The 15,000-nt window shown below is 33.2% G+C and overlaps 1 protein-coding gene across 1 annotated transcript in view; it reads right to left on the minus strand.

Annotated features, from left to right (window-relative positions):
* Positions 1-1,607: 1,607 nt before the first annotated feature.
* The window catches only part of LOC127702454 (uncharacterized), a 36,791-nt gene continuing 23,398 nt past the window's right edge, over positions 1,608-15,000 (minus strand). Inside the window, exons 12-16 of the mRNA XM_052206658.1 lie at positions 14,379-14,503; positions 13,603-13,701; positions 11,641-11,826; positions 5,155-5,382; positions 1,608-3,598 (exon numbers count right to left, since the gene is read on the minus strand). Coding sequence (XP_052062618.1) covers positions 3,159-3,598; positions 5,155-5,382; positions 11,641-11,826; positions 13,603-13,701; positions 14,379-14,503 — 1,078 coding nt within the window. The 3' untranslated portion in view covers positions 1,608-3,158. The remainder of the gene's footprint in view (positions 3,599-5,154; positions 5,383-11,640; positions 11,827-13,602; positions 13,702-14,378; positions 14,504-15,000) is intronic.

Genomic DNA, 15,000 nt, shown 5'->3' on the forward strand with positions numbered 1-15,000 from the left:
AAGGCCTGACGTCATGGAAACAGACATCGAATAAACACCATCTGGTCTAACAGTAAACATACCTATATGGGGATCATACTCTCCTTGATTAAGAAGGATAATGCTGTATCTGACAATACTTTCTGGGGGGTATGGATGAACACCTAAAGGTAATGTCGCTGTAAATGCAGCTGAATAAAGATTTAAAAATCTTTAAAAATGTATAATATACACATAAACATAAGCGCATATACAGTTTTTCAGAATAAAAAAGGTATTACTCAATCTCTCAGACACTTTATCCTGCAATCAGCTTTCTATTATACCTCTTAATGTTCACTGTAAACTAGACAAAGTGATGCCCCCGCACTCCACTCTGAAGTATTTGTATTATAACAAAGTCAATGTAGTGCTTTCTTTGAGATATTATTGTGTCTGGAAGACTCAAATAATGCCCCCGCAGATTCAAAGTGTTATTTTAAAATACACAAAATTGAGCATGGGAGCACATAGGTCTATGGTTCACTGTAGGAGGAGTTATCCGGAAACTCTATGCACCTCTTATGCGAGTACATATTCCAAAATGACAAAGTTTAACTATCTCCCAAAAGAGCAAATATTAATAAAAATCAAAACCCTGACCACATGCACGCCTTCAATATATGTACAAACAGCCAGCAAAGTGAAAACTTCCTAGCATTCAAACTGTAGGAGGAGTTATGTTGAATAACTATATACCCATAATGGGACGGACGGACGGACAGGGGTAAAACAATATCCCCCCCCCCCAACTTTTAGTTGCGGGGTCATACAAATCCTAGTCCTTGAATATTCCCAGAATGTGTTCTGTTCGTACAAACGCATATTTTGTATTTGCTGCGTGAAAACAACACGTTATAAATTTCATGCGTCCGAAGCGCTTTACGTTACGAACCGTTGCAGCAGCTCTTTTATGGGTTGGTGGTCTTTTGCAAGGCAGAATTTCAGTCCCTATCCAATTTACCCTGATTTTCCACTGGCATTCCAAATTTCCCGCTCTTCATCCCGGTCGACCCCTATTACAGGACCTATACCTATTGTATGTACCATTGTTAATTTGTTCCCGTCCCGAACATGCATGCAATAACTACCACTGGACATTAAGCAATTAACAATCGATCATTAATATGATAGATATCTTAGCTTCATCAAATTATAGTACCTAAAATACAAAACTTTGTAGCATTGTTGCATACAGAAGTGTGGATATTTATAAGGTAGTGCTGTTTCTAGATCAGACGAAAAAAATTAAAAGATTTTCAGAACTTGTAGTATTGACAACTTAGCTATTCATTTATAGATTCTTTGATTTTTTTCTGTTGGGCTGCATAATATGTATTTGATGATGGTGTATTCAAGTTGTGCTGTCACTTGCTTTCATTTTGGTTTTTGGTAATTTCTCCAGTTTTCAATTGTATAATGTAAAATTAATATTAAATTATAGCTACGAATTGGCGCACTCATATGCTACATTTTTGGTTCAAATGATACTAGGTATTTAAAAACTGAGTGTCGAAACAGTTTTCTCCCCAAATAATCATGTAAACAAGCACATGGATATATATAAAGATAAAGAACAAAATGCATCAAACTATCAAAGCACATGTCACAATTACACATGAATTATGCACACATGTACATATATTTAAAATTTACAACATGAATGGTCACATTTTACGACGTTTACTTTTTAAAATAACAGTTCACTTCGGTATTTAAAAAAAATCAATAAATGCATCTTATTTCATTTATTCGTTTTTTAGCTTTCTTATCATTTTCTTTATTATTCCATTCCATTTTTAATAAAAAAAAAAAAAAGGGAAATTTAAGGGGAAAAATAATTTTTACCTTAACAGTAACCTTTTCATACTAATTTAAAAATTTTGTTCTAAAACAACAACCGTTCACTTAAACAACATCTATTCAATTTATTCTGTTGGCATTGGAATAGATATTTATTAAAATGTAGACATTCCGGGAAGACACCTCTTCATCAAAGTCAAATTTTTTGAACCCTTGTTGATTAATTTTTCCGATTTTGAAGCCCTCCACTGGTTTGCAGGTGACACACATAAAATGTTTCTAACATATCTTAGTTGATAATTGCAAATAAATATAAGAGAACAGTAACATGTATTGTAAGGTTAAAGAATGATATGATTGACATTAGAATTGACTCTATTTGAATATATAAAGTATTGTTTTTGTGAATAGAACTGCGAAATCAAATACAGCTCTCGCATTGAGACATAAACCTAATGACGCAAAAAAAAGTAATCTCTTAAATTAATTAAAATACGTTACATAGCATGTAGCAAAAAGGGCAAATAACTAATTTTCTACTAGTAAAAATAAAAAGCAAACTTGATGGTTAACATGATCTACATCTACATCGCACAACAAGCCATCAGCACATTAATGACTATACCTCGGCGAGGCATATGGTAAATAAATGCAAACTACCATATTATTTAGAAATAATGAAAAGTGTGCTGTTGAAAATTGATAAGACAGGTTTTTTCTTCAGTCTATACTGAAAAACATGTCATTATACCTTTTAATCCTAGGTCATCCATAAACCGAGAAATATTGTGACTAGTCACACATAAACGACGTACTAAGACAGTCCTGGCGTTCTATACACCTACCATAATAAAATGAGATCTTTAGATGGCAAACTGGTATTGTTTAGTGTTATTATTGTTGTCCAATCGTTATCAAACGGTACTGTCCAGTTGGGTTCAAACTAGATGACGTAAAGATACATTTTTAAAATTATTTAAGACGGATACAACCCCTTCCTAATCGTCAAGTGAAGACTTATTAAAAACTTTATAAACAATCGAACAAGGGCTCGATTCAGTAGTGTTTGTTCAAACTGCAGTCTTTCCGGAATTTGGTACTGTTGTGTACCATTGAACGAAGTATCTAATTGAAACATTTTAAAAAATATATCATAAATGATTAAAAATTATCAACTGAATTTAAAAACTTTGAAAACTATGTATACTTGAAAGCAATTTTTATCTCGACTGCTTATAAATAGTCTAAAAAGTACAATACAAATATTCCGTACTTTTGCAATCTGTTATGATAATAAAGTATCAGTAATAAATCCAGGGGTTTACACAATCATTTCGTTACAAAACTACACATGCATTTCCCATTCCCCATGTAACAAGTACCATGCCATTTCCAGCTGTAGTATACGACTGACTTCCACCTTTACCCACTTGTATATCTACAGTACGATGCTCTGGATACCCGTCTTTATATATCATATTGCAGGAAATACCCCCATCGCCACCTGACCATCCACTATTTCCTTGACCACCAACACCAAATTCCATTCCGTTTGAATCACACAAACTTGTGTATGTTTTTCCTCTTTTATCGTCAATATCACTTTCATTTATCTTGCAGCATGCACAGCGCCTTTTACTAGTTGGTGAATAGTCATGCTGGCTACGGAGAAATGTTTCCATCCTATCAACTTTATTACAGTTTTTGATTGTGCTACAGCTGTTTTCTTGACCTCCATCTTTGCCATCGTACACATTGCCACCGCCACCTTTCCCACCTATTCAGGAAAACAAAGTAAAATAAAGATCAATTTAATTCATAACCAGTAGCTCATTGGTAAACAATAACGTAACTGCAGCATGTGGACAAGGAACTGCTTACCTATTTACACTTTTGGTGCACATATAGAAGTTCATTATGGATTTTTTTGTCGGATCGTGCTTAATTTGCGGTGTTTTATTGGACGCAGCATGTTGCATTCTGTATTTGTTTAGATGTTGTTTACCTGCTTATTTATACTTCTGTATTTCAAGCCTTGCATAAATTAACAATTTCTCAATGTAGAGAAGTAAGTACACTGGTATAAAAAAAGGACTTAGAATGAACAGTTCACAATCAATTTTCAATAACGTATGAATATTTTTTAGCAGTAAACATCAGGACCACTAACTCTTTTTAAGGTTTAGTAAATTATATATCAACTGATTAAATGTTTAAACATATTTCAAAGTAGAATAAAAAAAAACCCATAAATCTACCCTTAACATCTGAACTATTGTAGTATGTACTTATATAAAAAAATCAACGTTTGCTTGTTTGTTAAGCAAGCCATACATGCTTTATTTACTTTTGAAAACATAAAACCCAGCACCTTTATAATGTGCCCGTCTCAATCCAGAAACCTCTAACGCAGTGGTTGTCGTTAGATGCTGTTTGTTATATATGTTTTTTGTTAATTGTTTAGACCTTAATCATGCCGTTTGTTTTGTCTCTTTTGAATTGTTTCACATTTGTTCATATCAGCGCCTATTATAGCTATGAATTCATTGTTGAAGGCCGTACAGTAACCCATAGTTTTTGCTTAGACTCTGGGGAATAGTTAAATTTGAGAATGGAAATGGGGAATATGTCAAAGAGACAACAACCCGACTAAAGGGCAGACAACAGCCGAAGGCCACCAATGGGTCTTCAATGCAGCGAGAAACTCCCGCACCCGGAGGCGTCCTTCAGCTGGCCCCTAAACGAATATGTATACTAGTTCAGTGATAATGGACGTCATACTAAACTCCAAATTGTACACAAGAAACTAAAATTAAAAAAAACATACTAGACTAACAAAGGCCAGAATCTCCCGACTTGGGACAGGCGCAAAAATTCTTGTCTCTTTCCCAATCATACCGCAAATCTTTGTTCTAATATTGAAACACTGAAAAAACAGGTTGTTTACTCGTTGTTATTATCTATCTCATGATTTGATTGACTATATTTTACTGTTCAATAAGTCGTAGAAAAGGGTAATATATTTTTTTTGTGCCCACATACCAAAAATAAATTTATAATGTCATAGTTCTTTATACACACTTAGTGATATTTTCTGTAATTCAATTGTTAACGGTTGATCCAGGATTGAATAATTGTATTTCGGAGTGATTTCTTCATGTAAGGATCATACTTGTCTCGTATCTAAAATGATTGCATCATTTAAAGCGTATTCGCAATGAGGAAAATAACACCGGCAAAGATATGACACCTTTTGATGTCCTCCTTAACATTTATATTTTTCACACTGTTACATAAGAATATATTCTAAAGTATGTTTGTTTTGTGTATTACCTCTCTGTAATGTTCCACCTTTACCACCTTCAGCAAAAACATCGAGAAACATCGAGTCCTCTCCACGACCAGCATGGTCCACACTAAGTAATGTTGAATTGTCAAATCCTCCTCCACCACCTCCTATAACGACAACTGACAAAGTCATCATTTCAGGTGAAATGTAGAATTGGCCATTCTCTAAAAATAACTTCCATCCTTTGTCTTCCGTTCCATGAATTTCCCCATCTGAAATATTAAAATACTAGACTAGAACTTTCCTAATAACATAAATACGGGGGACTCCGTGGGCAAGTGGTCTAAGTAGTTCAACTACTGTATCACTAGCCTGTGAAATTCATGTCACGTGATGATTGCTGTTGCATAATTATATTAATAAATCCGCCATTAACGATGTTGCATCGAAGAATACTAATTATCTTACCTCCTATACATTTCTAGGAATATGATTGGTTAAAAGCAACCGCGTGAAGACCGTGTATATTCCATTTTGGGTTAGTAGGCGGGGCTTATTTCAATACACGGTTAGTAGCGGTGTTACGTCCCTTTATAAAAACAACACGGTGTTGAGGAAAAAACTTAAAGGTTTCAACAGACAAAGAAATTGATGATGAACTATTGAAATAAATTCATAAAACACATTTAAAGCTAACAAGTTGTTATTGTTGGCATTTGTTTTTGTATAGACCAATAGAAGTATAGGTTCTTAATATTAACGGTATTGAAGATTTGATCACTTTGATAGGTCACTAGTCTAAATGCCACATATTAAGATAGTCGGTAAGATAAATTCGTTACATAGTGTGCTAGTGATCTTATACGATATATATGGGGTCAGTAAATTCCATATGGGGATTCGAGCTTCGCTCTGACCCCATATGAAATTTACTGACCCCATATATATCGTATTAGGTCATTAGCACACTATGTAACTAATATTATATTTGTAAACAATAATCTGAAATTTCTGGAGAAATCAATGAATGCAAGTATGTAGTATTATTATCCGATAGCACAAAAAAAAACCAGAAAATTCATATTACAAATACCTAAATATCGCAAAAAATATGGACAAAAGAAAACCACATTAGGTACAGCAAATTTGAAATCTAGAACATTGATATTTATTTATCTAAATGAAGGTGTCATATTTTTAGCACTTCATGGCTACTTTTGTATAATATCATGTCCTTTCATCGTAGACTTACATATCATTATTTTGAATAAATAGTATCGACTAAGTGTTTATTTAAGAATTGATTGCATATGTTTGTAGTGTTATTGGTGTGTAAAAGGATTGACCGAAGCACATTTTGTGTGAAGCGCGGAGCAATGGCGGTTGTGACTTCATATTAACGATTCGTTCCGATGCCCAGTCATGTACATAATGTGTCTCAGCTCATGGCCGGCGTCGTTCATACACTGAATAACTGTCGCTCGCAAACAGTGAGCGGTGCAGACCTAACTACATTTTGTATTCTTGCAAATATCAGACATGAAACCGCTGTATGTGCGCTTTACCAAAGCTTGGGTTGTATACCACACGCTTACACCTCTGCTGACATCTTAGTCCTTTACAATACGATTCAATAGGGATTTGGCACATGGGTCTGTCCTTGCTTTGAGTTCTTTCAATGCAGAAAGTGGACAAAATTTCTTGTCAGTCACATTAAACTACATAAACTTGTCTGAAGGGGCTTCTTCAATTGAAACTCCACCCTGGATGTTTTTCTTGGTTTTTCATGATTTATCATGACGTTATTCATCCCCATCTGCATCAATTTTGAAATCAAAAGAGTTTAAGTTCAACTGGTGATGAAACTGTAAACCCCTCGACACAAATGGTATGTCAAGACAATACCACACTTTTATTCTTATATTATCAATATTTATTGTAAAGCAACGCTCAGACACATATATGTGTAACATGAGGTAAATATACAATAATAAACATGATTGATAATAAATGGTAACATTTAAAAACAAAAACAAATAAAAATCCAAACAAATCAATATACATATCACAATAAGTTATTTAGCTTTCTAATAAAAGATGACACCTGTCTGTATAAATAAACATTGCAATAAGATAACATAACAGATAATTTCTGCTTGCTTGGATGCTTTGTATAATAACTAGGAATATGTTTTTCTCTAAAAATAACAAGTTGGGTAGACTTGCATATACAAAGATAGTGAAATTCGTCTCCTACATTTTCTTTACATATTATTATGTGACATTTTCGGTCCTCCGCCGGAATATATAGAACAGAATCTTTAATATGTTTGAAAATGCATGTGTTAATAAACCAGAGGTCTTCAAGCTCTACAATGTCGTTATGTTTGGTTGGGCGTGAAATTCCAGTTGCAACCATCATTTTGAGGATACTATCTAGTATAATATGTTTCTTGGTCTGAATTCGTTGTCTTTTACGATATCAAAATCTCTATTAATGTCTTTTAAATGCCTGTGGAGAGCAGCTCTCACAGTTTTCGGGGTATTTTTGTGATATACGCCTGCATGTTCATGTGTCATAGATTGCGCCCTTTTTTCTGGATTTTTTGGTTTTGCCTCGGCATAAAAATGTCGAAGTTTGTTGGTGAGGTCAATTTTAGTGACACAGTTGAAATCTAAGTGACGACCTGAACTTTCAAGAAACCTTTCTGAAAAACAAAAAAACTAATATTATACTGTATGCTTCAACAAATCTGACTTCATACATGTATTCAAAAATAACTGCGTTAAATGTTCATTTCATATAAATACATGTATGTTATTTTCACTGACAACAATCATAGCATGGCTATCTTTAATGAGGGTGGTAAAGGATTATTTTCATTCAACGTGTTTTGCCTTTTTTATTTCAAGTGCCTGAAGTGCTTCTGTTCATGAAGCTTATTATTCAGTGTTTTCTGAAATTGGTAAAAAAAAAAGCACCGTGCAAGGATTTTTTATTTTTCGTTCATCATGACATGGTCATTTTATTGGCTTTGAGCGTTCCTGATGAAGGTAAATCCAGAAAAGCGCTTCGGACGCATGAAATTATTCAACGTGTTGTTTTCAATTTTTTACAGCACTGGGTCGATACCTCTGCTGGTGGACTATCAGTCCCCGAGGGTATCATCAGCTCAGTAGTCAGTACTTCGGTCCTGACATGATTTATAACAAACCTCTCTAAAATTGTCCGTTTATAAATTTTGAAATTATAAAGAAAACTAAGGTTTCAACTCCCTCAGGCAAAGTTGGCCTTAGATGAATTTGGCTATTTTTTTAGGTATAGCTCTTCAATTGTTTCGGTACTTTTACATCCCTCGGATTTCAAATGTTTGGTTTTGAGCGTTCCTGATGAAGGTAAATTCAGAAAAGCGCTTCGAACGCATGAAATTATTAAACGTGTTGTTTTCAATTTTTTATTTCTCGTTCATCCGCGCATTTTCACCCCCTTTACGATCTTCTTTAATAAGACATTTTGTTTCAAAATGATAACATTACATGTATGTTTTATGAAATCTGTAATTTCTTACAATTATCACAAGAAAATCTAAATTTTGAATTTAATTTTCAATTGAAGGGGGTCTCATTGGGGGGGTTCTGATCCCGGATCCCGCTTACTGTTTTGTCAGATTCCCGCATCCCGCTTACACTATGTACGTAAGCAATTCTCATTTTTTTGTAATTTCCCGTGTCCCGCTAGACTTCATTTCCCGTTTTCATGGCACAATAATTTGACTTTCACGTGTCACGCTTACAAAAAATCGGCAATCCCGCGTCACGCTTAGACCCCAATGAGACCCACATTGAACTTGATAAAAATTCATCATTCATGATACTTGTATGTACATGTAGCAGTAGCATGTTCTTCCAAGACAAAGTCTCAACAATGCATTGGAAAATAAACCAAATATTTTTTAATGGATCTCTTAGTTTCATATGTCTAGCAGAAAAAGTAACTATAATAAGAATTGAACTTGTTGAATGGATTATTGCATCTTTTTGCAATACATGTTTTATATACATGTAGTGTTGTGAAGGTGTTGATAGTGCACACATTTTAAGTAGAAGCATATTAAAAGTTATTTAGAAACAATTATGCCCCAATAAAATTACAAAAATAGGTATTCAATTCTAAAAAAATGATTTTAATAGATACTGCTTCTTTTTGGAAATTTAAAGGGTTGTAAAAAGCCTTTATTGTGTGCACTTTTTAAGTGTAAAAATAATTAAGAATTGAATGCTTTTTTGTACATAGGGTTGTAAAAGTGTTGAAGCTTTTATAGAAATTGTGCTTTGGTCAATGCTTTTACACCTCAATAAAGTTAAAAAAGAAGCATTAAATTATGAATTCTTTATATTGGTTAGCTTTCTTATTACACACACCTTGGTAGTATAATGGCTATTATAACTGTTGCTAGGGTTAACGTTTAAGAAAATTATCCAAGGTTTTTGGGTTTTTTTTTGTTATTTTTTTTTGCCACTATACATTGCTGTTCTCTGGATACTGTAAATTCAGAATTTATTGCAATGTTTTTATTATTCCGAAAAATTCGACTGGGTTGAAATTTCAATAATTCCACATTATGGAATATTTTGTATGAATGAAGCAGGATTTTTCTCAATATCGCAAAAACATAAATCGCATTTTGGTCTAAAATGACGAAATCTCAATTATAAATGTGTGGAATAATTTCTAAATATACAGCATTTAAGAAGTTATAAGATATAAAAATTTTAAGAGCATTTGTTGATTTTGATAATCACATTTTAGGCAATTTCTATTATTAAACTTCATGTCAAAATGTCAGGTTATGATTGGTTGGAGACAATTTACTCTATCCCATGGCAAGCACTCTATTACCCTTCACGGAGACGCTTGATCAAGTGTGCGCTTTTATTAATATGGATGATTGTTATGTACAAGACGTCACAGTTTATTTCTTTGAATTTGAAATTTACTAGACAGCAATAACAGAACATTCAGTATAATAAATTAAATAACACATATCTGAGAGGGTGCTAGAGCTGATTGTTACCCCTCTAAAAGACATTGTCAACCTTGGCTTCGCCTCAGATGACAATGTTTTCTCGGGGTAACAATCTGCTCTATCACCCTCTCAGCTATGTGTTATTTATATAATATCTCATAGCTCAATGAAAATAGACAGAAGTTACCAATTTTTATGAGTTTAATTTTTTTTTTTAATTAAACAAAATGCATTACAATCTATTCATATAAACGCACCCTGAAACACTTTTACTCCCCATTTTGTGTTCAGTTTTGTTAATTTGGACTGATGGAAGTGACTGGAGTTCATCCTCTTCCATTGGCTTGAATCTTTTAGGGTAAGATGGCAACACAGAGTTCTGGGTTTGTAGGCCAGCTGATGGACCTGGCTGAATTGTTTCTTGTGGCTCAGATGGTGGTAGGTTCTGCTCCAGAATAAGCTCAATTTCTGTGTCTAGTAAATCAACAGGTTGCAGCTCAAAAAGGCCTATGTTAGCTAGTATATATTCTTCATTGTCAGATGATATTTCTGCTTGTAGATTCACCAGATATTTACCCAGACTGTCCTGATCAGATATTGTTGATGCGAAAACTTGCTATTAGCAGACGATTTATCTAGTATTAACTTCCGATATCAAAACACCAGTTAGTTCTACTAACGATCTATACGACAACATGTCTTTATTTGAGTTATTGATATATTTATTATTTTGTTGGATTTTTAAAAACAAACTTTATCAATTATGAAAACGACAACTCGGAAACGTGTAAATTACATTGTCGGCATTTGTGTGCATTTGTGTACTCGATCAATAAGAAAGCAGTCCCGGTAATTGTAACTGTTATTTGCTCATATAGTTTCAATTTCATAGGATATTGACCAATCAGAATGTAAGACTGATATGAAATTTACATCTAATGTAAATAAAAAGAAATCAAATTTATCGCTTTGGTTGTTATTCCAAATCAGATCAATAATTGTGCCATAGGATCACTGCCATAATTTGGAAAGTAATATAAGGTTAATTGCACAAATATTCCTCCATATAAATATCTCTCCATATTAGAGTAATAACCCTTATAAAGTACCAAAATGTGTTAGCAACATTGTTGTTACTTCATCCAATTCATACAGCTATGATGTCTGCAGTAAGGACGCAATAGACATTTATGCCATCTTGCTTTTCTCTGGTTTCGTTGCGTGCTAATATCGTTTTGCTCGGAACATCTATTATAGTGCGTACCAAACTTAAAGAAGAAAGTATTGTTCATTCGATAAAGATGCAATATTTTACAGCTAATCGGAAACGCTCTACATTTTAGCTATAATTATAAAATTGAACAGCAAAAACATCGGCGAATATTAAATTTGTATTTCTGTAAGAAATTATTGACAACATGATATCATAATAACAAATATTATAAAATGTACTATCAGTCCTTCAATAAAAAAAAAAAAATAGCGTGAAAAACCAAACCATACCTCTTACACACATCGGCAGATTTGTCCAGTTTCCATTAATGCATCGTATAGGGCTACTTGGATTTTCAAGATGAAGTCCTCTTTTACAAGACACGGACAATGTGTATCCGTTATATACCATGGTTCTTCTTCTTGCATTAATAACTTCTACATTTTCACCCAAAGTATGTGGTATTATACAGAATCCTGACATAAAATAATAAAAGTGTACACATGTATAATTGTTAGCGTGTCCAGTTGTTCAGTGGTTGTCGTTTGTTGGTGTGGTTCATAGATGTTTCTCGTTTCTCGTTTTTTATATAGATTATACCGTTGGTTTTCCTGTTTGAATTGTTTTACACTAGTCATTTTGGGGCTCTTTATAGCTTGCTGTTCGGTGTAAGCCAATGCTCCGTGTTGAAGGCCGTATTTTGACCTATAATGGTTTACTTTTCATACATTGTGACTTGGATGGAGTGTTGTCTCATTGACACTCATACCACATCTTCTTATTTCTATGTCTGTATGCAGATAATTCTGAAATTGCAATAATTTAGTTCATTTTTAGTTATATTCTTAATTTGTCTTTCAATTTCAACTTTGTTTGAATCCCACGATTCCATACAAGTATATCGTACATTAAAACATTTCAGTGAAATCGACCTATTGTTTACATAGGTACGAAAGTAGATCTATCAAAATGTAAACCAAGGAAAAAATTCTAACGGATTAATCTCATTTAAGTATTGGGAAATACATTGAATGGAAATCATATAAGAATTATTATTTCAGTGAAAACTTACAGAAAATACCGCCTTATATAGTACATACATGTACATTCATTCATAAAAAATATTCAAGATACTTCAAAACTGTCATCTCTGCTTGTGTTTTTAATGCGAAGCATAATTATCAATCGGATTACAAGACTCCGTATAAGAACAAGTAAAGCCTCTCTTCTTTAGACAAATAGCTTTGTTTAATCTTCAAGTTATTTATTGGCAATATCCAAATTAAAACTATATAAGAACTCAATTACACTTAAATAACGGCATGATTATGATATACCGGTATGTGACGTGAATGTGTTCTAAACTCTTGAAATCAGTAAAATATGGAACATTTTTAATTTTGTTAACGAACAACAGAAAAAGTTCAGAAACATGCAGGTCACTATGTCCTTGAATTATTTGCTGAAGATTTTTTTTTAACATTTTGGTCAAATTATACAGTCATTGATAGTGTTCAATTTTACTTTTGATCTGAAATCGAGACATCAAGGTTCAATGATTGATTGTTGGTCACTTAACGTCCAGTGGCAAATATTTCATGCGTGTTCAGGACGAGAACAAATTAAACCATAATAAGTAGGCCTAGTAATGGAGGTCGTCTGAGATAAAGGGGGAAATTTGGACTGCTATTAGAAAATGAGGGTATATTGACCACCGTTTGAAAGCATAGCTGTGATTTAAGTTGATGATAAGAAATAAAAGGGTTTTTCCCTCAACACAATATGTCTAGAAATACAATCTGTTATCATCTGGATAATTTATTACAGACTGGAACTGGCACAGGGTTAGCTGATCCGAAACAAAGTATATCGTACTGTGAATTACAGAATCCAAGCTCCCTATGAACTCTTTACATCGATTTTCATTCATTGTAAACGAAGTTATTTTTGCAGATACTTTTTTGTCGTGTTTACAATTTTTAAGCAATTAATTTTCAGGATTAAGGTGTTGATTTCAGATCCCTATTAGTCTCATCTATTAAAGGCGGTTTAAAATTTGTCATATTGTGAAGACACCTGTCAATTGTCAAATGTAAAGCCAGTATGCTAATATTTTCGCCAATAACTATATTCGCGCTATTTTTCTATTCACAAAATTAAGGTGATAAAAATAAATCACAGGCGAAATTGGGTTATTTAATTAGTTTGACAGTATTTCTTGAAACATATTGAATTTGCTATTTACAATTTACCTGTTGAGATATGATTGTTTACAAAATTTTCAAAATCTGTTAAACAGTTGTCATTGCCAAGGCACACACCGTCACACTGGCTGCATTTGATATCACGTACTACAAGTAAAAGATGTGCACTATATATGCAATGGATGTTCACAAAAAGATCTTGATATTCAGCCTAAAATGCATGAAGTCGACTCGTAATCGTATTTCACTTGTAACCGTACTTCATTTGATGTGTTCTTTCTAAATATGCATGGGATATTTGCCACTTGACGTTAATATACAACAATTAATCAATCAACCAAAAGGGTTGTAGCAAAATTTGACTTGCTATGTAATCGTATGAATTGATGTGAGAGTCGGAATAAAACAATCATTTTTGGTCAAAAGATAGCTTGTGGAATAATCCCGTGATCGTATTTGATTATTCTACTATCATAATTCACCCTACATACATAAAAAAAAAGGCGATGAGGTATGATTGCCAATGAGACAACTATCCATCAGAGCTCAAATGAAGTGGGCGTGTTCTCTATTTTGCTACCAATTAAAGTATAAAGTGTTATCGATATCTTTTCAATTATAATTATATATCTATAAGCATTTCATATAACTCAGAATGTCAGTATGTAAATATTTTCGCCTTTAACTATATTCGCGCTATTTTTTTTATTCACTAAAGTTTTACAGACTTATATATAATATGTATTTTTCACTAGTTAGTAACTATGATCTTTTCTGTAATATGTATTTTTATTTCTGTCTTGAAATGAACACACTATTCAAACCTTTTAAATCGAATTTGAAAAGATCAATCAGCGTCATTCCTGATGGTGCATATAAATCTGTAATAGTTGTAGCAATCATATAACTAGAGGTATCCATCTTTTCGTGCATTTCAGTTAGGTTAAATCTGAAAAAAATACATTCAACGCAATAAGTTTTCCCATTTGAATCGTGTTTTACATTTTGTTATGTCGTTGCTTTGTAGTTGACTAGACAGTTTGGGTATTGCTTATTCTTGAAGGCTGTGCAGTGACCTATATTTGTGCTTACATCCATGTCAATTGGGTCACTGGTGGATAGTTGCCTCATTGTAAATCATACCACATCTTCTTATTTTCAAAATGCACGGAACACGTGGAACAGCTATATGTATGACTGGTGTTGACCGATAAAGTGTTTTTGTTTAGATTCCCGGTTTAGGTTCTTAATGTCAATAAAGAGATTGATTGCAAATCTTTGATAGTGTTTGAAATCAACAGCTTTCTTTTAACATAATGGCTGTTTAGAGTATGGCATGGTGTAGACACTTGTCAATTGAAAGGTCTGTATGTTGACCTGTAGATGTGACTTGATTTTTCTTGTTTTTTTGGTTTTCTGTCTTTTTTTACGTTTACACTGTAAAAT

This window comes from Mytilus californianus, unplaced genomic scaffold, assembly GCF_021869535.1.
Source record: "Mytilus californianus isolate M0D057914Y unplaced genomic scaffold, xbMytCali1.0.p SCAF_5, whole genome shotgun sequence".
Classification (NCBI taxonomy): domain Eukaryota; kingdom Metazoa; phylum Mollusca; class Bivalvia; order Mytilida; family Mytilidae; genus Mytilus; species Mytilus californianus.